Source organism: Taudactylus pleione, unplaced genomic scaffold (assembly GCF_031769625.1).
Source record: "Taudactylus pleione unplaced genomic scaffold, aTauple2 ptg000314l, whole genome shotgun sequence".
Lineage (NCBI taxonomy): Eukaryota > Metazoa > Chordata > Amphibia > Anura > Myobatrachidae > Taudactylus > Taudactylus pleione.
This window is the reverse complement of record NW_028284715.1, coordinates 11,686,218-11,709,146: the sequence shown is the minus strand read 5'-3', so window position 1 is coordinate 11,709,146 and position 22,929 is coordinate 11,686,218. Positions and strand designations below refer to the sequence as shown.

At 44.7% G+C, this 22,929-nt stretch overlaps 1 protein-coding gene across 6 annotated transcripts in view; it reads left to right on the top strand.

Annotated features, from left to right (window-relative positions):
* VPS13B (vacuolar protein sorting 13 homolog B) overlaps positions 1-22,929 on the top strand; it is a 1,086,122-nt gene that overhangs the window by 617,473 nt on the left and 445,720 nt on the right. For all 6 annotated transcript variants that reach the window (XR_015869381.1, XM_088442693.1, XM_088442694.1 and 3 more), the window contains exon 25: positions 4,217-4,420. Coding sequence is in view for 5 of the 6 variants with exons in the window: in XM_088442693.1 (XP_088298819.1) it covers positions 4,217-4,420 (204 nt within the window). In the remaining variant the exon portion in view is untranslated. The remainder of the gene's footprint in view (positions 1-4,216; positions 4,421-22,929) is intronic.

Sequence of the window (22,929 nt, the reverse complement as noted above, 5' to 3'; positions counted from 1 at the left end):
ATCTGGCTGCACAACAAGAACTAACCACAGCTTACCAGCGTTATAAATTAACTCCTACTATGGCCCATAAAAACTCTTACTTAGACAAAAAGTCTTTGTTTAATACAATGGTATCGCAATACCATGATACTGTAGATCCCAATATGCACGTGACTATAGATTTCATAAACTAGGTAATAAGGCGGGACATCTTCTAACCAATTTATTAAGGGGCACCCGAGGTCCTAACACTATTTACTCATTACAAAAAGCAGATGGCTCCAGAATATATTCCGGGGCACAGATTTCTGATATATTTCGATCCTTTTATATCAACCTTTACGCCGACAGTCCAATTGATTGAACACAAAAAGATGAATTTTGGAGGGATTGTAATCTACCTCTTATCTCCCCTGAGCAATCTTCTCGTTTAAATGCCCCCGTAATACTGGAAGAAGTTTCCAAAGTCGCCAAATCACTTAAACATAACAAAGCTCCATGTCCTGACAGGCTGACGGGAGAATATTTAAAAACTTTACTGCCCAGATGTGATCCATCTCTATTAGCAGTATATAATTCAATATTGAAAGACCATAATTTGCCTCAGTATTTTAATACAGCCACCCTGAAGGTGCTCCCGAATGCTGGTAGAGATCCAGAACAACCAGGCTCCTATAGGCCAATTTCACTACTCAACACTGACTACAAAATTTTTACAAAAACACTGGCAGATAGGCTTAAATTAATCTTGCCTTCTGTAGTTCATACAGATCAAATGGGATTTGTTATGGCAAGGCACTCGGTAGTGAATATTAGAAAAGTTTTATCGGTTATTCAAAGTATGGAGTCCACTGGGAACTCGGACTCTTCCATCCTCCTGTCACTAGATGCCGAAAAGGCCTTTGACATGGTAGCATGGGATCACTTGTTTGAATCTTTACGGAGTTGTGGGTTCTCAGTGGGCTTCATTCAGGCATCTACTATATATTCAGGATCTACAAAGCAGATTGCTTGTAATGGCTATTTATCACAGACCTTCCCAATTATTAGAGGCACCAGACAAGGTTGTCCTCTGTCTCTGCTTTTATTTTCATTAGCCTTAGAGCTGTTAGCTGTGACTCTGTGAAGTTCCCCAGATTTCCATGGAATTAAAGTTGGTGGCTTTGAAACCAAAGTGGCCCTCTTCGCCGATGATATGATGTTATTCATATCGCGTCCAGAGGTTACTATTCCAACGGTAATAGATAGTATTTCCCGCTTCAGTGCCTTCACAGGATATAAAATGAATTTCCATAAATCGGAATTGTTACCTTTAGGAAATTCCACTCGTAACTTCCCCCTTCCCCCAGTATGTACACAATTTATAAGAGCTAATTCTTCTATAAAATACTTAGGGATATCCATTACCCCTGGTTTGTCTGCATTATATGCTGCCAATTATACCCCTTTGCTCTCTCTAATAATCAAAATGCTATCTGACTGGCTACATATCCCTCTCTCCCTTATGGGCCGTGTTGCCCTGATAAAAAGTATTGTTTCCCTAAACTACTGTATTATATTTGATACAAATGTTACCCATGGCATTGTCTCGAACTGATATGTTACATTGCTCTAGAATGTTAACTAAATTTTTATGGAAAGGAGGGAGACCTAGAGTGTCATTGGCTACATTGCAATGTCCCAGATGGGAAGGAGGTTTGGGAGTCCCAAATTTACTTGATTTCACCACTGCTGTTCATTTTAGATACATAATTGATTGGTGTCTACACCGAGACACTTATTCAGCATTACCACGCCCAAATCTTCTCTACCTTCCCTACTCTTAGTGAACATTATGTTCAGAAATACCCATAAGGCTTGGCTTCTAATACACCGCAAGCTAGGTCGTAACCCTCTTAACTCCAAATATAATACCTTTTGGAGTAACATTAGTTTTAGTCCTGGCCTTGACGATACACAATTTCTGACCTGGCGGAATAAAGGTATAGCAGCAGTCAAGGATGTCTTTGATCCTGGAGGTACATCAAGCACTCAAAGATAAATTTGAATTACCGAACTCAAATTTCTTCATGTATTTGCAGGTGAAACACTTTATTCAAACCATGTCCCCCCCAATGTTGCAACCTAATTCGAAGGATGTTCTGATGTCCTTACTCTCCTTTCTGACTTCCAATACTTATCATACGAAATTATTAATGTCAGACCTCCAGGATGTCGGGAAGGATTATTTATGGAGGCCTGCTGTTCAACACTGGTCCCAGGTAGTCCCTAACTTGACCACCATTGATCCTCTGTTCAAGTATTATGATAATACGATGAGAATATTACAATCTGCTAGATTACAGGAAGTTCATTTTAAGGTGCTTAACAGAGCTTGTATATCCCAAAGTCACAGGGCTCATATGGTACTAGAGGAATCGGGTATGCGTGTAAAGTGCAGGACCTCTAAAGCAAATTTCTTTGATAACTTTTGGAATTGTGGCAGTGTGCGCAAGTTTTGGGATAAAGTAATACATTTCATTAATGGGATTTTTTCACTGCGTCTTAACAAAGACCCATTGGCATTGTTATGCGCCAATTTTGATAATTGGGACTTGGGATCTCATATTAGGAAGGAAATCATCCCCTTGCTCACGACTATTGTGACTGTGGCTAAAAAACCTATCCTAGTAAATTGGACCATCTCAACTCCTCCTTTCCTTATGTCTGTTAAGAGAATGTTATTGCAAATTCTTTATTTTGATCGTAGAGCCACCTTGGCAGATATTGATAAGGGGGTGATTAAATTTCAGAGAAAGTGGAATCTTTATATTGCTCAGCTTGATCAAATCACCCAAAATCACATTAATAAATTCTTCAAATCCACTGAATGGTATTTATAGCAATGCTTGCATTAACATGTATCCTGTGAGTGGAATGATCGAGTGATGGCACTTTGTCTCCTGGTGTATACTATAATTTTGACGTCCTACCATTTGCTATGTATATTAGATTACACAGACTTGTTTTCCCTCAGATTTCCCCTTCCCTCCTCCCCATCCCCAATCTCTTTCACCATCTTTTCTATCCTTATTTTTATCCTATTTTGACTAGATTTATATTATTTTTGAACATATATTTTATATTAGATCCTATCTGTTAATGTATAATCTGTTTGTGTAGTCTCTTTTTCTGGTTGAGAGATTTGATTAGTCACTATTGGTTCAGCTGGACTGACTTCCTGAACTGAATTTTTTTGTTTATGTTTTACCTGCTGATCTTTTCTCCAATCCTTTGTATTGGTGTCGATATATCACACATTGTTTAATCCATCAGTTACTTTGTAAGAATTAATCCATCAGTTACTGTGTAAGAATGAACCCATCAGTTACTGTGTAAGAATGAATTCATCAGCTGCTGTGTAAGAATGAACCCATCAGTTGCTGTGTAAGAATGAACCCATCAGTTGCTGTGTAAGAATGAACCCATCAGTTGCTGTGTAAGAATGAACCCATCAGTTACTGTGTAAGAGTGAACCCATCAGTTACTGTGTAAGAATGAACCCATCAGTTACTGTGTAAGAATGAAACCATCAGTTACTGTATAAGAATGAACCCATAAGTTACTGTGTAAGAATGAACCCATCAGTTACTGTGTAAGAATGAACCCATCAGTTACTGTGTAAGAGTGAACCCTTCAGCTACTGTGTAAGAGTGAACCCTTCAGCTACTGTGTAAGAGTGAACCCATCAGTTACTGTGTAAGAGTGAACCCATCAGTTACTGTGTAAGAGTGAACCCATCAGTTACTGTGTAAGAGTGAACCCATCAGTTACTGTGAAAGAATGAACCCATCAGTTACTGTGTAAGAATTAATCCTTCAGTTAATGTGTAAGAATGAACCCATCAGTTACTGTGTAAGAATGAACCCATCAGTTACTGTGTAAGAATGAACCCATCAGTTAATGTGTAAGAATGAACCCATCAGTTACTGTGTAAGAATGAACCCATCAGTTACTGTGTAAGAATTAATCCTTCAGTTAATGTGTAAGAATGAATCCATTAGCTGCTGTGTAAGAATGAACCCATCAGTTACTGTGTAAGAATGAACCCATCAGTTACTGTGTAAGAATGAACCCATCAGTTAATGTGTAAGAATGAATCCATTAGCTGCTGTGTAAGAATGAATTCTTCATTAACTGTGTTTCAATTATATTTGTAATTCAGTAGCACACAAGTTTATATGTCTCTCCCTCCTAGGTTGAGTTGCTGTACCAGCTAACAGACACAATGAGCACAGTGTGGGAGAGGATTCAGAGAAGGGGAGTCTTGCACCAGTCCTCCGTGTACTTTGACTCCTCAGCCGGTCCAGCTTCCAGCTCTCCGATCAGAAGCAGCGTTGGCACAGCACCTCAGGATACCAGCACATGCAGCCCATCTGCTGATATTGGGACCACAACTGAGGTAAGTGTTTGGGATAAATGAGTGCATTGTGAACGCACAAATCACTATGAAGCCATGTATGTAAAATATCACAGCACATGCATCAATGTTCATCTTCTGTTTTTAATTCCAGCCTACTTTGCAGAGCCTCAGAGCAGTAAGACAAATTACTCCAGCAAGCATGCGTGTATATATCTATAGATACTACAATGTGTGTGTATAGACACAGAGATCCAGGTACTTTGCAAATAAAAGAAAATATTAATTACCATAATAGCTAATATTTCAGGTCCCAAAGCGACCTTTGCCTGCACGGCACATGACGCCTGCAGAACAAATCCTGGAGAGAATAAACTAAGTGCAAACTTCAATCCCTGACCTAACATTTCCAATTCTCAGTAATAGCTCGAGCTGCACCAAATCCAGATTGATCAGCTGAATACAAATTATTAGAATCGTCAACTGGATTTGAACCCTAATTTGCAAACTGAAACCCCTTAATTACTAATTTTCTATTTTGCTTAGTGTTACTAGAATTAGCAGTTATCAGAAATTTAAATAGCCTGACTGATGGATGTAACTGCGTGTCAGTAACTGTTTGCCAGTAAGTCCCAGCTCGCCATGATGAATGACCTCAGGTTGGAGGGAAGTAGTAATGCGCTGTCATCTGTTTCCCGGTGTGACAGAATACTTGCACATTTATGATTCACCAGCCTGTGGCCTGGGAAGATTATATCATTCTCTGGGCTTCAATTCCCACATTAGCTACACCTTTTTCCAGAGCCGCAGCCAGCAGTCAGGTAAAGTCGTTTCCAGCTGTGTGAGGGATAACTCACCCCACCAATCTAAGAATGTGTGATATAACATTAGCTGTAATACGAGGTGATAGAAAGAAAAAAAAAAAGAGAAATAATGACCATTCCTTCGTCTTCAGGCCTGAAAGCCGGAATCGTTATAGTTATACAATCAAATGAGTCTCTGGTGTTTCTTCTTGGTTCCAGGATCTGTGTTAGGGCAAACAGGATGATTTTCATTTTTGAGTATTTATATAATACCAGGATACTCTACAGGGAATCAACACCGTAATAAAACAAGACTGAGTATTAACAAACAGACAGATTGTGAGCCTGCAAGCAGGACCCTCTTACCAATCTGTAGTACTAGAGGAGTTTGATGCACAAGGTTATCACTTGTTGCCTGATGACCCAGCCAGATTGCAATGCTGCAAGATAACTGTGTAGAATGGAGGTAATCTTGTAAAATATTTTAGCAAGTTTATGAATATGTTTCGGAAATATCATAGGCCTTCCTGTAGAGTTGCGTGTTGTGACCAGGGAACGTTGGAATGTTTTCTGTATAGGAGAAAGTCTTGTTGACAGTACTGTTTTCTTAAAAATGTGACAAACACCACTTAACCCTGCTGCAAAACTCTATACAGGATACACCTGTTGGATCTATGAGCTAGTGCAACAATTTTTAGTAATGACTTTTCACGTTTACTGTGTGCATCCTTTAACTGCTTCACAATATATATGGTAGAAGAAAACATTTGTATACATCCCAATATTTAATGGTTTGGGTTGGGACACGACACCCCTTCCAGCCTCATCAGCCTCTAAACTTCCGATTATCCTTTAAATACAAACCTGCCACAGGTGCACACGGCATAATTCCTCTCTGGATATACCACCTAACATTCCAGCAACAGTCCTGACTTCTGGGCAGTCCATTCATATCCGGGGTTAGGATGTCCTTCCTAAATTGGTGGATATACCATGAATCAGAATGGAGTGGAGTTAGGGACTTTAATTCCCAACTAGTGAGGATAAAGAATCAGGAATTCACTTATTAATAAATGTACCAGTAAAATATGTATACTGTGGTATTGAATCGTATGTACTGTAAATACATTTTTTTCCCCAAATTTAGTTTTTGTGCAATAAGTTCTCTTTTGCGTAAGGCACCTCACATACATGCCTACTCCCCCGGGACGCTCCCAGAAAACGTGTGGCACTCCCGGATGCCCAGAAGAGTAAGCAAATCTCCCGGTCGGCCGACTCTCCCTTGCTTCCCGCTGTGTCGCCCCGTTAGCTCCCTGCATCCCCATACACATATCCCCACAACGGAAGGGGGGGGGGCTGCATCTCTTCATCGTGGCCCCGCCCCTGCTTCACAATGCCGTTAATCGCGACATTGTGCAGAGGTGGTGGAGCCACAATGACATGGTCACGCCCCTTTCTCCGCCCCCAATACTGCGTCATGTCCCCACCACGTCTCCCTGCCGTAGAAGCCTGGCTGCACCTCCCGGGTGGAGGGAGCTGAATATCAGCAAGTCTGCCTCACACTAACTTGTCAGTACGGAAAACTCAATTCTGCCTCATTGTGTATCTGTCACTATTACCCTGCTAACACTATACGGTATAATCCTATTGCTGAGTGTTAGCAGTGAGCGATATAAAGAAGTGTTTTTGCGTTTTTATGCACTGCAGCAATTTTTGTGAATAAACATTAATTGTTATTTTACATTGTGGCTTCAGTCACGGCAAATAGCCTGGGCGCCGGGGCCGCGCCGAGCATCTTTATCACTTAAAATGTGCATCTTGTGCACACAAGTAAAGAAACTTTTACGACAAAACTAATTGAGTAGATTGCACTGATCAAAGTGATGTGTGACATTGTATATCTGAATGAGCCTGTATCTATATACCAATTACTGCGAAGCAGCGGCCATGGCTTTTTATCACGCCAATTTCCGTTGTGCTTCATCTGCGACTTTGTACGTGTTTAACACTAAATTCTGGTGCAGTTAAAGTTACAGCCCAGCGTCTCTTCTACACTGTGAGTGGTGTTCCGCTGTGTCTGCGACGCAAATAAGACACAAAGTTAAAAGAATAAGACGGTACGGTACACCTCTCGGAGCGTCTCAGTCGTGCTGGGCATCTTGCAATGTATGGTGTATTGAGGCTAGGTGTGTGAGGACACATCTGTACCAATGGTAATACTATACACACACTAGGAGAGTATTCCCAGCACTGAGAAGGGTACTTTATAAATCAAATCTCGATTGTGACAATCAGCTATTTAAAGCTAGTCCCTTACTCTAGTGTTCATTCTAGCACCCTGCACCTGTCACAACCTGTGCAGTTCCACCTTTCTGCCCGGGTTGTCACACTCTGTTCTGGTGCTTCTAGCACACTCTGCTGATGCAGCAAACTGCTGAGGTACAGACCAGAGTGTGCTAGAAGCACCAGAGCAGAGAGCGATACCCCAGGCAGGAAAGAGGAACTGCACGGGTTGTAACAGATGCAGGGTACTAGAATGATCACTGTTACTCTCCATAAATGGGAACCTAGCAGTACTTTAACTACTGTTACAGGTAGTGTCAGCTCTTGAGATATCAGTGGACAAACACCCTGTTATTCAAACATGAAATATGGTCTGCAATTGGCAAATAAGGGATGACCCAACAAAAAAGTGATAAACAATAGTCAAATGAGTTATTAGTTAGAGTAATGGCATCTTACTACAGCTCATTATTGTCATGGATAAACGAAAATTTTTAAATAACAAAATAATTTTCACTATTATAGACAATAATGGTTAGATGAATAATTAAAAATACAAATAATTTAAAAATAATTTAAAAACACAGTATTACCAGTTAAAAATCAGGCTTAAAAAATAAAGCATCTTCCTTACAGCACCTGGCTACTTCCTCACAGAGCCAGGCTTCTTCCTCACAGCGCCTGGCTTCTTCCTCACAGCGCCTGGCCACTTCATCACTACACCTGGCCTCTTCCTCACAGCGCCTGGCCACTTCATCACTACACCTGGCCTCTTCCTCACAGCGCCTGGCTGCTTCCTCACAGAGCCTGTCTTCTTCCTCACAGTACCTGGCCACTTCCATCTTCTGGCTTATTCCTCACAGCGACTGGCCTCTTCCTCACTACACCTAGCCTCTTCCTCACAGCCCCTGGCCACTTCCTCACAGCACCTGGCCACTTCCTCATAGTGCCTTACCGCTTCCTCAGGCAGTGGTGAATGCCTACATAGTGGGTTTGCCAAAACATGTTTTCACTGTATATTACTATTGAGCTTTAAGTTCTGGGCATCCTAGTAAAGTCAGCCGCAAATACGAACAGTAACACATTAATATTTGCAGCATTATTGGTCATTTCCCGTTGCATGTGTGGTCACAAACAACTGGCAAGCCTCCTTATAATCAGATCAATATCAATGGTATAATTTTTAGACATGTGCCTAAATGGGTTTGGTATAGAAGATCAATTGTGCCTAGATAGACACTCAATAGATTAACAACAGATGATAGGCAGACAATAGGTCGACAGATACAAATGGTCAACACACATATGGTCGACAGTGCAAATGGTTGACCGGTACAAAAGATCAACAGTGACAAATGGCTGATACAATTTTTTTCTTGTAAATTAAGACTAATCTTCACCCTAACCCTCCCCATGGTGCCTAACCCCAATCCTCCCCCAAGAGCCTAAACTCAATCCTCCCCCAAGTGCCTAAAGCTAATCCTCCCACAAGTGCCTAAACCTAACCCCTTCCGCAGCCTGACCCTAATTCTCCAGATGTTGAAAAAACATGTACAGCATTTTTGTGTCGACCATTTGTCCCTGACAACCTTTTGCCCTGTCGACCATTTGTACCTGTCGATCTTTTGTTCCCATCGATCAACTGGTATCGACCTACTAAGTGTCTATCTAGAAACTGTCTATCTTTAATCTGGATACCGCCTAAATAAAGATGGGAGATAACCACCTGCTTTCTCTAAAGATTGGGGCTCTACATATCTTATGGCGGCCCCTGGTAGTACTAAAGTAATAGGTCGTTAGACTTTTATAAGTTATGACAGCTTATACATTTGTAATATGCGTCTCTTCAGATCTTTACTCCTATTTGTGCCCCTAGGTGCACCTCTAGTTTGCAGACAGGTCTCTTTAACCGTACTCAATGAAGTAGACTGGGCGGGCTGTCTAGGCGCAGTGGTACAAACCAGGGCTGGATTTCCCACTGGGCAACATAGGCGCTCGCCTAGGGCCCCGTGGACTGGCCCCTTTGCCCCAAGAAATCCGCTCGATCAAAGCGCCCCCAGAGGAGCACTGCGCGAGTACCGTATGACGTCAAGTGGTCCCGCCTACACTCCCAGAGAGTCCCGCTCCGCTGTCTGTAGTGCACAGTGCTCTCTCGGAGAGTGACTGTGTGTGTGCCTGCGCATAACAGAAGGGTCTCCGACGTCACCGTGTCCGCTTCCTCACTGCCAGGCCCGCCGCCCACCACCAGCATCAATCAGCGGCATCACCCAGCAAGGCGGCAGAGCAGAGGGACAGGCAAGGGGGATCTCTGGCCAGGAACTCCAAAGCACAGGAGATGAAGGGGATTTAACCCCGAAAAGTAAAAAATATCAACGTTTTGTGGTTACATCCCATCACCTTCCTCCATTCTCAGCCCCCAACACCTTCCTCCATCCTCAGCCCCCATCTTCTTCCTCCATCACCTTCCTCTGCGTCCAGCCCCTGCCACCTTCTGTGTCCCAGCACCCATCACCTTCCTCTGCCCATAGCCCCAATCACCTTCCTCTACCCATAGCCCCCCATCACCTTCCTCTGCCCATAGCCCCCTTCATCTTCCTCTGCCCCCTTCGCCTGTCCCCTGGCAACATCACCTTCCTCTGCTTCCTGCCCCTGTCATTCTGCCCAGCCCCCGTCACCTTCCTCTCCCCCCAGCCTCCATCACAGGAACCATCACCTTCCTCTGCTTCCAGCCCCTGTCACCTGCTGCCCCAGCCCCATCACCTTCCTCTGCCCCCAGCCTCCTTCATCATCTTCTGCCCCCTTCACCTTCCTCTACGTCCAGCCCCTGTCATCACTTCATACCCCAACCCCTCCTCCTCCCCCCGCCATTTTTCTTCACCACTTCACAGCGCCGGGGCCCGCCTGCTCCTACCGCTTCTCCCTCCAGTCATGTATAGTATATGTAATAAATCACAATGCAGTATGTTTCACAGAAATCTCAGGCAAAGTGCTAATTAGCGCTGTAGATCGCAGTCCCCATTATTATCAATGGGGACTACGATCTGACCCCCTATGTATTAAACTCCAAAAAGCAAAGCTTTTCAGAGTTTAGTCCTAGTAGTTTACACCATCAGATGGTGTAAACTACTGTAAGCCTATTGAGGCTCCAAGGGCAGGAGATCAGCTTCCAAAGCCCACAGCCGGCTTTGGAAGCTGACTCTGTGTGGGCATGCGCAGTGCCAGCCTTCCCTGGAGAAGTCTTTCACTTCTGTGAAAGAATTCTGCAATTTGCCAGGGATATAACTTGCAGGGACAGCGGTTACCACAACTACTGTCCGTGCATGTTCCCCTTTGTACATAGTGGGAATGTTTTCATTAAAAGCTTTAAAAAGTTGAATATAAGGAGGAAAGACAAAAAAAAAAATATGTAAGGGGCACGAATCAGGAACTCACATATAGTTCTATGGATTGTTTGAGAGAGGGGGGGCCCAAACGGGTATCTTGCCTAGGGCCCCATGAGGTCTAAATCCGGCTCTGGTACAGACCAGGGTATCAGTAGATCCGACTCACAGTTTGCAGGTGGCTAGTGCACCTGAAATGATATGCAAACAATTCACTTAGCTGCAGTTAGAATTTCTGTGCTGTCACGATTCGTTTTGTTACATGGAATCTGCTCGTTCATTAGCCAGAATATTCTAAAGGCCAAACTAATTTGCAAGTGGAGCACATCCAGTCACGTGCAATGTGTTAGCCTAGGTATGGCAGTATCCGTTTCCCTGCATGGAGTCCACTCATCCATGTATACCTTATGTTTGCCTTCCTCCGCTTCTGGAGAGCAGAAATCAGGAGAAAGACATTTCCTGCCCAGGGCTGCTTAATTTGGCTGCTGCCTCGCAGTAACCTGGCAGAGGACCGAGCGTAGGGTGGGGCATAGTGTTTGGGAAATTGCTTTTGGCAATTGAAAAATGAGCTGGTGCAATTTAATACATCACCATGAGACTAGAAAGCAAATGTAAAAACAATCGTTTTCCTAAGCGAAGCGAACACATTTCTACCAGATTGTCAATAATAAACCCACATGTTTGTTCCCAGGCCCTGGAAAATTGATGTTACAGAGCAGATTAGGATTTTTTTTTTTTCTTTCAATATATCTATATTTATTTTTCAGTGTTCTCTCTCTTATTACAACACAAACGAGCGAGGGCTATTCTTGTATGCTTTGGAATTTCCACTCTGCCGATCCTTGTAAAACACAGAAATCTGACTTGATGGTACCATATGGCTACATAACATTGTGTCTTTATGTGCGTTTGGTAAATCTCAGAGGATAATGGTCTAAGGGGCTCATTGCACACAAGTGCAATGCTGGACGCAGATTCCCGATTATCGTGTGCTCATGTGCAGAACGGGTCCTGTGTGATCGCACGCCGCACCTGCTATGCCTCTGTCTGATTGACAGGCAGGCGCTTACTCAGCTGGCCAATGGTCGCGATGTTTATCCTAGCCTGAGACCTCGGTCGCAGCGCTGGGATCACGAATGCAGCAGGGCGTGTCATACACCTCCTGCTGCATTTGCATGTTTGCCAGTACGGAATTGCAAAGCTGCGTGATTGTAGCTTTGCAATTCTGTGCAGTACTGAATCAGGCCCTTAGTTACTATTTGAACACACAGAGTACATAAAGCATGCTCTTATAAATATATGAATTTTTTTTAAATGATATATGTGTAATAATTTGTGATTAGTGATGTCATTACTCACAATTGAATAATGATCAGTTGCATCAATGATACTGTTCCGTCTCTCGCTTTGTGTACATGTGTGAAGATCTCCGTTCCACTAAGTAAAAACGACAACATTTTTAACATGTTTAAATAGTCTAGTTCTTTTAATGATCTAATTATGGTGAATCATTCGCAGGCTAATCGTAACTATTGCCCCTTTGGTATATATGGTGAAACGAAAATAAGCTGTATCGCCAATCACCAATCTTAACCAACAACGCACCAAGGGGGAATGGTATCTAACCTTCTAAAGAGGACATTTGGAGAAGTTGCCCCTAGCAACCAATCAGCTACTGCCTATCATTTTATATGAAAGCTAGAAGCTTGTTGGTTGCCATGGCAACTTTTCTACTTGCCCTCTTTAGAAGGTTTGATACATCCCCCCACCTATATTATTAACGCTGAAAAGGGTTTAGGATGCAATTCACCTGTCAACACGTAAATAGATGGATTGCAGAAGACGCCATCACATCAGCACTCCCTGGTTATAACATCCGCATGGTAACAATGTCAGGAATCAGCAGTGCGGCGCTGCAGATGTTCAGGCGGCTATGGAGGTAAATACTGTAACTCTGACCCGGGGGCTGTGGCTAATGTTTCTGTGTTTGCGGCTAATTTTGCAAAACTGCTGGCAGTAAGCATGTCCCTAAATCTAACCCTAATGCCGGCATTTCACATGTCGACATTTTGCATATGTCAACATCATAACTGTCGACATTCAGATCGGTGAAATGCTGACCGCATCCAGCAGAGAGGAAATGAGCAATGTTGGACCAATGAAATCTTAAGCCGCATACACACTGGACGATTTATTTGAATGATAACGATATCTTTGAACGTTGAAATCGTCCAGTGTGTATGCACTTACCGACGAACGATGCACGCTCCCGCGAGTCGTTAACGATATCCCCAGTCGTCTGTACATGCAGTCCATTTTGGAGACATCGCTAGCGATGCAACACTGCCGAATGCAGCATGGCCCGCTCCCCACCCCCCGCCATCGTTCGTCGTTGCTGACATCGGCAAGTGTGTATGCACTTACCCATGCCGGCACCCCCGCCGCATCCGACATCGCTCCCTACACACATCGTCCAGTGTGTACGGAGCTTTAGAGGGACCCGGCACATTGGGGACAATTGCTGTAGCCCAGGGAAACAGAATTATGTTTTTTTCTAACTTTTTAAACTCCACCCAAACTTAAACATTACATTTGTGTTGAGTTCTTTAACACACAGGAGTGTGATTTGGGCTGCTAACCCCTATCTTATCTCCTAATGAGTAATGTAGTGACACATAAGCAATCTTGCCAGAAGTCACTATTTGCAGTGTAACTAAGATATTCAGGGCCAGAGACAAGTAAAAGAACATGCAGGTTTTGTTTTTTGTACTGTCTAATTGCAGATGTTCTAGTACTTTGCTATTCCCTTCTGCTATTGTCGTTTAATGAGTAAACATTGAGTGTTTGTATTAGACCTTAATACCACATAAGTAAACTACTTGTCTGTAAATTGCATCTTTTTTCATTGCTGCTAAGTACTTTTTATTGCTGCAAAGGACATAATATGAGACATTGGTCGGATATATTATACAATTACTTCCAGTAACCGGGCCGTGATCACTGACTGTATGTACATGTGATATATTTGGGCTGATGCCATTGTTTGTCATTTAATGATGTAAATGGTCAGTGTCTCCACCTCTCCATCAGCAGTTACACCGACAATTACACAGGGAGAACGAGTCGATGGAGACAATTATTTGACAATATCCTCATTCTGTTACATTCCGGCATTTTTGCGGGAGTATGCGACACTTGCTGAGTGAAGGCTTAAAGAGAAAAGACAGAGGGCCTGATTCAGAGCCGGACGCTATTTGCGGACGCTCGTTCAGAAAAAGGGTCCGGCTATTTAAATTGAGCGCTCGCTCTTTGCGGTCTGTTGACGCCTGTATGTCTGAGCGAGCGAACGAAACATGCGCTCGCTATTTTGTAAAGACTCCCCCTGGCCGCTCGCATCATACGTCATCTCCGCTATTTATTAGATTAATCGAGTACATCGAAAGGCGTATGAACTGCTCGCTATTCTTGTGGTAGCATTTTCCTACTGCAATAATGCGAACAGTTCAGGCTAAAAGACAACCAAGTGTCGTGGTCGATGACGCTGCTTTGTTAATTATGCACACCCTTAAAACGCCCGTTTTGACCGTTTGGCACGCCTGCGTTCGGATCTCCACTCCCCGTTTTCAAGCACCTTCCCCTGTTACCACCCACAAACGCCTCATCCTGTCACTCAAATTAGCAGGCATTCACTATTTGGCGAGCACACGATTTCCGACCGCACTGACTTGTTGGCACATGCACATTACAACCCATACGCATGCGCAGATGTGCGAACATCGCTCGGAGCGAACAAGCGGCCGCTTACGAGCGGCTCTGAATCAGGCCCAGATTTTGTTGTTCTTAAAAAAAAAATTTTTCATTTATTTACTTTTTCTTTATGAGGAAACTTTAGATTGTTGGGTGTGTGAAGCTTATTTTAGATCCATTCTGTGACGCGATCATCACACAAAACAAAGTGGTAATCTGTTGCAGAGTAAAATAAATTATGGTGTTTTTGTGTTTCCCCAGGGGTGTATCTACCCCTTGGCCAGAATGGCACTCGCTGGTGGTGCCATCCATGGCCAGGGGGTAGAATCACATAGTAGTTCTGTGCAGATGTACTGTACTCCGCTGCAGCAGCCAGCACTGGAATTAAGTGTACGATCCCAGCGCCGAAGGGCAGACGAGATGTGTCCCCAGCGGGACATATAAGTGGTCTGCGCTGGGACAGTGTGTCTGCTTCTAGCGCCAGTCAAGAGACAGCCTTGATGCGGCACCAGTTTGAATTTGGCGCCAGCTGCGAGCCAAGCATGGCTTGGTGGACCAGCGGCCAATAGGAACCAGCAGCTGTTTGAAATTGGCACCAGCTAATCAGGGAGTGCAGCGGTGAGCCAATCGTGGCTCACCGCATCATAGCTCCTCCTGCTAACAGCATCTGAGCAGTCCGTTTTGGTGGCTGAGTCATGTCAAGGGCTCTAGTGGACGCGGAAGCGACCAGAACACGCTGTGGTCAAAAAAGATGCCCAGCATCGGCGGGAAGCAGAGAAAAGAGATGGTGCCGCTGCTCCGGACGTGCAAGCAGACAGAAGAGGAAAGCTGAGGACAGGAGACTGCTGCTAGTGGGTGAAGAAAAAGAGCTAACAAAGCTCCCCACACCAGCCTCTCCCAGCATAACAGGTAGGCCCTCTGTGAGGCCTATCGATATTAACCCCTCCAAAGACCACCAGGGTAGTTGGGCAATAAACCCATGTCCTTGCTCAGTCCTCAAACCTGTTGCACTGATAGGCGGGCATTAGGCCTGGGTGACTGCAAGTAACCCGGGGCATTAGGTTCAGGACACTATACATCTAATTAGGCATTAGGCTCATGTCACTTCTGTGTGCCCTCAAGTAGGTGACTCTGTGCATTAGGCCCAGGTCACTGGCTATTAATTAGGTCCAGGCCTCCTGTTATAAACCCTGGGCATTAGGCCCAGGTCACTTGGTCTTGTGGGCATAAGGGGTAGGGGCGCTCAGACCCCTATATAAACCCCTGTGTTTCCCCTCCACTTATGCTTCTGTATGTAACACCGCTAGCTGTAGATGGGGCTGTAGTGTTCCCCCTCCACGTATGCTTCTATATACAACGCTGCTATCTTTAGATGGTGCGCTGGAGCACTTTGCACCAGGAGAAGTCTAAGAAAATATTTTAAATAAATGTTGACAATGTCACACTGGGATGTCCATGGCTCTGCAATGCATCCAGGTGTAAATCCCCACTGTAGGTTCAAAATGTTAATGATGTACAGTATGCATCACATACTGCTACCTAATGGGATTTAAGTTCACTTTTATAATTTTCTTTTGTCATATGTTTTACAGGAGCTCATTTATACTTTTGGTCACCGGTGACTATCTGATAACACTAATGGGGATCATGAACTTGCCCGATAGCATCTCCATTTAGTTTTTTTTTTTTTTGCAAGATCTGGAAACTGTGCAATCAGCCGATCACTCTTCTCGCTTATAACGCCCCATCGTCCACTGAACTTCACCACCAGACTTCACTGGAAGGGAGGAAGTGAAGTTGCTATCTGCCGAAAGGATGTGAATAACTCCATGAGCTAGTGGGTGTGCTGTTAGGGAGGGGTTCCTGGGGTTGGGTGCTGGATCCAGTGCAATACGCCCTAGGCAGCTGCCATCTACCTCTGCCCGGCTCTGCAGCGCTGCATAGCAAATTAATCCCCTGTGCAAAAGAACAAAGTAGTTTTACTGGTTGCAGATCTGCCCACTAAAAGGCCCTGTTTGTATCATAGTAATAAAGGGAGATGTATAGTGCCATTACCAACCTGACCTCTGGAAAATGCTGAACAGATACTACATAAGTAATTACTATAAAGCTGCATTGCATTAGGATGGGCTTATTTATATAGAAATGGCAAGATAATCAGATGTCCATTTCCTTGGTCTCACGGTTCCCTGGAGACTGAAGCACAGCTTTGCAGCACAGGGGTTGAGGCTTCGGGGAGTAGTGTACCTGATCACCTCCTGCTCTCATCTCATATCTAATAATGTACAGATGGGACCATTTCATTCAAAGCTTCATATCGTCTCTCACATGTTCCTCTTTCTGCATTGATTTGGATTGTTTCCCTCTTTTGTAGCATTGTTCTCCTATGCAGGGTAGCACAGACAGTGTAATGGTTAGCATTACCGCCTCACAGCACTGAGATTGTGGGTTCGATTCCTACTATGGCCAGGGCTGGATTAAAGCCTTGGGGGAGCTTGGGGCACATAAGTCAACTTTAAGCTGTAACTAATTTATGATAGAAGAAAGAAAATTCTAGATTCATCATTCAACCTTATTCATGGAACGGGACTTAGGGCCTGATTCAGACCTGGTCGCTATCAGCCGTCCTCTCGCTACTGCCGATGTTTGCTGATCTGCGCATGCACGAACTACTCATAATGAAGACAGCCCAGTATAATGATTGACAGGAGAGGCCGTTTGTGGGTGGTAATAGGGGCAGTCCAGAAAAAACGGGGGAGTGGAGGTGCGAACGCAGGCGTGCCTGAGTGTTTCAATGCCGTTTTTAAGGCGTGCAGAATTATCAGCCAGCGTCATAGTACACGTCACTTGCCTGTTTTTTACACTGGAGTCCTCGCAGTGCTTGCGGAAGGGTAAGGCAACCGCAAGTGCTGCGTTAGCTTCTGATGGTGCTCGATGTACCAATGTTTAAAGACACTTCCTGGAGATGACGTGGGCTAGTGGGCGTCTATGCATACTCTAATGGGCGACTGCATACACAAAGTGATCGCTCGCTAAGATATGGTGGGCGTGCTTATGCCATGGTGAGCGATCGCTTCCCGTGGCGTCACTTTGAAAAATTTACATACGCATCTAGCGAGCGTGCACAGATAGCGACCGGGTCTGAATCAGGCCATTAATTTTAAATTTGTCCAAATGTCCTGTTCCGTCACATGGAATGGCCCTACACGGTGTGTGGAGCACCTTTACCTTTTTGGTATAATATTTGCTATACAAATGTATTAATATATATGCTATTTCCCAATTTTCCTCTAATCCTCATTTTTCTTATTCGGCATATGTACATGTATGAGGAATGTATAAATATATATATGAGGAATATTAAGTGAGCGCATAATTTGTCTAGTTATCCTATTTTGTTGTAAAGAAAGACCATTACAGTTGGTGTAGAGGTAAGTATTACTGCCTCACAGCACTACTAATGTCTTTCGGACAATTCCCACTTCAGCCCTAACTGTGTGGAGTTTGTATATTCTTCCCGTGCTTGCGTGGGTTTCCTCCCACAATCCCAAAATTTACTGGTAGATTAATTGGGTCTCAAAAAAAATTACCCCTGGTGTGTGTGAGTACATTTGGTAGGGAATATATATTGTAAGCTCCATTGGTCTATTATAGTTAAACTTAATGTTGTTTATATTTATTTCTTAACCAGCTGTTGCCCGCAGATTTGCACACAATGAAATCGCTTCTGCCAACATGTTTTTTATTTGAGGTGTTCTAGTTATATTGCTTGGCATAGGGGCCCTGTCGCGGGAGTGGCCCACGTGACCAGCGCTATACAGAATGGTGGCAGCAACGCCTTCACCCACCACTCACATCAATGTCACTGTGTGCCCTGTGCACAGACTGCTATATAAACTCTCCTATTCACCCACCAATCACACCAATGTCACTGTGTGCTCTGTGCACAGGCTGCTATGTAACGTCTCCTATTCACCCACCACTCACACCAATGTCACTGTGTGCCCTGTGCACAGACTGCTATGTAACGTCTCCTATTCACCCACCACTCACACCAATGTCACTGTGTGCCCTGTGCACAGACTGCTATGTAACCTATCCTATTCACCCACCACTCACACCAATGTCACTGTGTGCCCTATGCACAGACTGCTATGTAACCTGTCCTATTCACCCACCACTCACACCAATGTCACTGTGCGCCCTGTGCACAGACTGCTATGTAACCTGTCCTATTCACCTACCACTCACACCAATGTCACTGTGTGCCCTGTGCACAGACTGCTATGTGTAACCTATCCTATTCACCCACCACTCACACCAATGTCACTGTGCGCCCTGTGCACAGACTGCTATGTAACGTCTCCTATTCACCCACCACTCACACCAATGTCACTGTGTGCCCTGTGCACAGACTGCTATGTAACCTCTCCTATTCACCCACCTCTCACACCAATGTCACTGTGTGCCCTGTGCACAGACTGCTATGTAACCTCTCCTATTCACCCACCACTCACACCAATGTCACTGTGTGCCCTACCTATGCACAGACTGCTATGTAACCTCTCCTATTCACCCACCACTCACACCAATGTCACTGTGTGCCCTGTGCACAGACTGCTATGTAACCTATCCTATTCACCCACCACTCACACCAATGTCACTGTGTGCCCTGTGCACAGACTGCTATGTAACCTCTCCTATTCACCCACCACTCACACCAATGTCACTGTGTGCCCTGTGCACAGACTGCTATGTAACCTGTCCTATTCAAGTGAACGCGGGCACAAAGCATCTCTCCCCCACACCCCTTACCGGCCGCGCGCTTTGTGCCACACCTATCTCTTACATTGATGATGTCAGTACAGTTTGTTTTTGTTATTGCTCACCTTTAACTTGACAGGTCGAGATGAAACAAAGTTCAGGTTATTTCTAGGAGTTTCCACTACAAAATGATTCATGAGAATCGGTTCAGTAGTTTGTGCGCCAACACAATGTTCTTATTATATTAGTATACATAATAATCTTAGATTTCTTACATATACATTTTCATTTATGTAAGAGTTCCTGCAAGTGGTAACCATAGTGTCAAGGTCAGAGCACCTCAGGCACTACATGACAGGGGCTGTGACCCTTCTGATTAGACTTCAAGCAGAACAATTACGGAATTGAGCAGACACTATACAAACGTTACACTTGTTTTTATGGTGATGTAGATCACTTGCCTGCTGTGAAATTAAAGTCTGTAGATCATCCAGTGTAGCACAGAAATGTCAATGTAATTTCCAGTTACCATAATCTTCTTTCTAATTGTATTCCCATTCAGGCTTCCTTCTCAGACTGACCAGCCTGTCCCATTGCCGAGCCCTAGTCCTTCACTAAGACACACAAAATACACACCCCCTTTTCGTTTTTGTGCGCAAGCGCCTGTGAATCACATTTCAAGGTATCATCGCACCTTCTTCACCGGGGAACTGCCCCTGTATAATAATCTGCACCTAACTTTGTAGGTTTGCAGTTACATTTGAAAATACACAAACCGTGAAGTATCACATCAAAGTCCAACCTGCTGCCAATATAGCACAAGTATCGATTCCTTCTCCTAAAATTTCACTTATTCCCATTTATGTTTTAAATTAATCAGGAGAATGAGGAGAGATCTGTCATGATCTGCTCAGGAGGATCTCCTACTTAGGAACTGAAAGCTGCGGTCCTGGGTTGAGGAAGGAATCGTAGGCGAAGGGCCTAGATGTAAGTTCTCCTCGTCCACATGTACTGGATGTTGATGGATGTTGACTAGACCTGACCAAAGCTGTGGGGTCTAACCTGCTGGGAGGTTTTCACCAATGACCCCTCCAAGCGGGATATGGGTTTAAGCTACACCCAGCAAGCACGTCGCGGCCCTTTGGTCAGGTATGCGATACAAGTGGGAAATGGAGAAACGTAACATCGGGGAGGCCAAGGAGAATGTACTTCAGGGTGAAGCAGTAGAGAACTCTGTGCCCTGCTGCTAAAGTATTGGCACAGTAGAATAACTTCTAGGAATTGTATACTGGAGGGAAATGGATGAGGCCCACCATGGACCTAGCCGCACCACTGGCACAGGAAGGTGACACTTCTGGTGTACTCAGATGGTGTACTGAGTACGCGGCTGAGAATCTAGACGCACCACTGGCACAGGAGAGCGATATTTGTGGTGTTCTCGGTTGGTGTACTAGTGTTCCCTCTAGCTCCGGCGGCAGGCAGGGCGCCGGAGCTAGAGAGGGCAATGTTGTGCGCGCGAAAAGGGGCGTGGTTACGAAAAGGGGGCATGTCTTTAAGACGCGTCCCCCTTTTCGTCATACTTGGGGGCGTGCCCGGCGCTTACGGACATGCCGGGCAGCCCCCAAGCGCTGCAGAAAGGGAGAATAGACGCCGGGCGCATGCGCCCGGCGTCTATACCCCGGCGGTGACCAGGTCACCGCATGTTTGTCCACCCGCGGGACACTGCGTCCCGCGGGTGAGAACGGCTCCCGCAGGCTGTTAGGGCAGGGCGCTTTTTGCCCTCCTCCTGGAGGGCAGGGTGCTTTTTGCCCTCCAGAAGGAGGGCAGGGCGCCGCGCCCCGCTAAAACAGCCTAGCGGGAACACTAGTGTACTGAGTACACTGGCTGAGAACCCAGACGCACCACTGGCACAGGAGAGGGATACTTGTGTTGTACGCGGATGGTGTACTGAGTACACGGGCTGAGTACCCAAACGCACCGCTGGTACAGGAGAGTGGCACTTGTGCTGTACTCGGATGGTGTATTGAGTATACTTATAATGATTCTAATACAAGAGAAGCACCAGAGTAGTGCTCCAGAAATCCATACTGTATGATGTTCCGAGAACAGACTGGAGATCCAAGCGCAGGGTGAACACTGAAATGAGACCCTAGGATTCAGTACTCGGGTGATGTACTGAGTACACACTGGGGATCCTGTCGCAGGGCGAGCACCAGAGTAGTGCTCTGGGTATCTGTACTGGATGACGTTCTGAGAACAGACTGGAAATCCAATCACAGGACGAACACTGGAATGAGCCACTAGGACTCAGTACTCAGGTGATGTACTGAGTACACACTGGGAAATAACGCTGGGAAGAATCACTGGAAGATTGCACGTGAAGCCCGGAACAAAGCAACAGCAACCATCAAGGAAATAGTAAAGTTGATCAGGCAACTTTCTGTTACCTGGAGCCCTGTTTATACCCCCAGGTAGCTGTCCATTGGAGGAGAGAGTCAGCTGAGAACTGATACGGCTACCATTGGATAAGGATCCTATCAGGTGATAAAGCCAAGATGGCTGCACCCATGACCACTGCTGCAGGAACTCCGATATGGAGGATTGCGTGGAAGTCACGCGCTGCTTTAGTTATAGTTATTCGCACTCTTTCATAGTGCCTGGTGTCATTTGTGAGCAATGCAGCTATGAAATGAGTAGAGCATTACAGCATTATGCACGCTACAAACATTATCTTTATCTGATTGCCACAGATGTTACATGTATTCCAGACTAATTTTTTTAATCTGAGTCCCGACCACCCAATAAACCTGCTGAGAACATGAAAGGAGACAGCCTGTGTCACAGCCATACTTGCCTCAAATTACTGTTTCCTCTTATCTTCGATTTTGCCCCCATTTAGCACTCCCTTTTCTCCTGTTTTATACTCTACTGCAAATATGTGGAAAATGCTGGGAGGACAAGCACGTAATTATAACCCTTGGGTTTATTTATTTTTTTTAAATTGAAACCATTAGTCTTGCATAAAACTTTGTTTATGTGACTTAAAATGTTTTAATTCTGCTTTGTAAATTCCAGTGGCAGATATAATTTTGCTATTATATTCCCCAGACTGTAGCGTCTTACCTGTTCCTCAGACTGCAGCGTCTTACCTGTTCCTCAGACTGCAGCGTCTTACCTATTCCTCAGACTGCAGCATCTTACCTGTTCCTCAGACTATAGCGTTTTACCTATTCCTCAGACTGCAGCGTCTTACCTATTCCTCAGACTGTAGCGTTTTACCTATTCCTTAGACTACAGCGTCTTACCTATTCCTCGGACTGCAGCATCTTACCTATTCCTTAGACTGCAGCATCTTACCTATTCCTCAGACTGTAGCGTTTTACCTATTCCTTAGACTGCAGCGTCTTACCTATTCCTCGGACTGCAGCATCTTACCTATTCCTTAGACTGCAGCATCTTACCTATTCCTCAGACTGTAGCGTTTTACCTATTCCTTAGACTGCAGCGTCTTACCTATTCCTCGGACTGCAGCATCTTACCTGTTCCTCAGACTGCAGCATCTTACCTGTTCCTC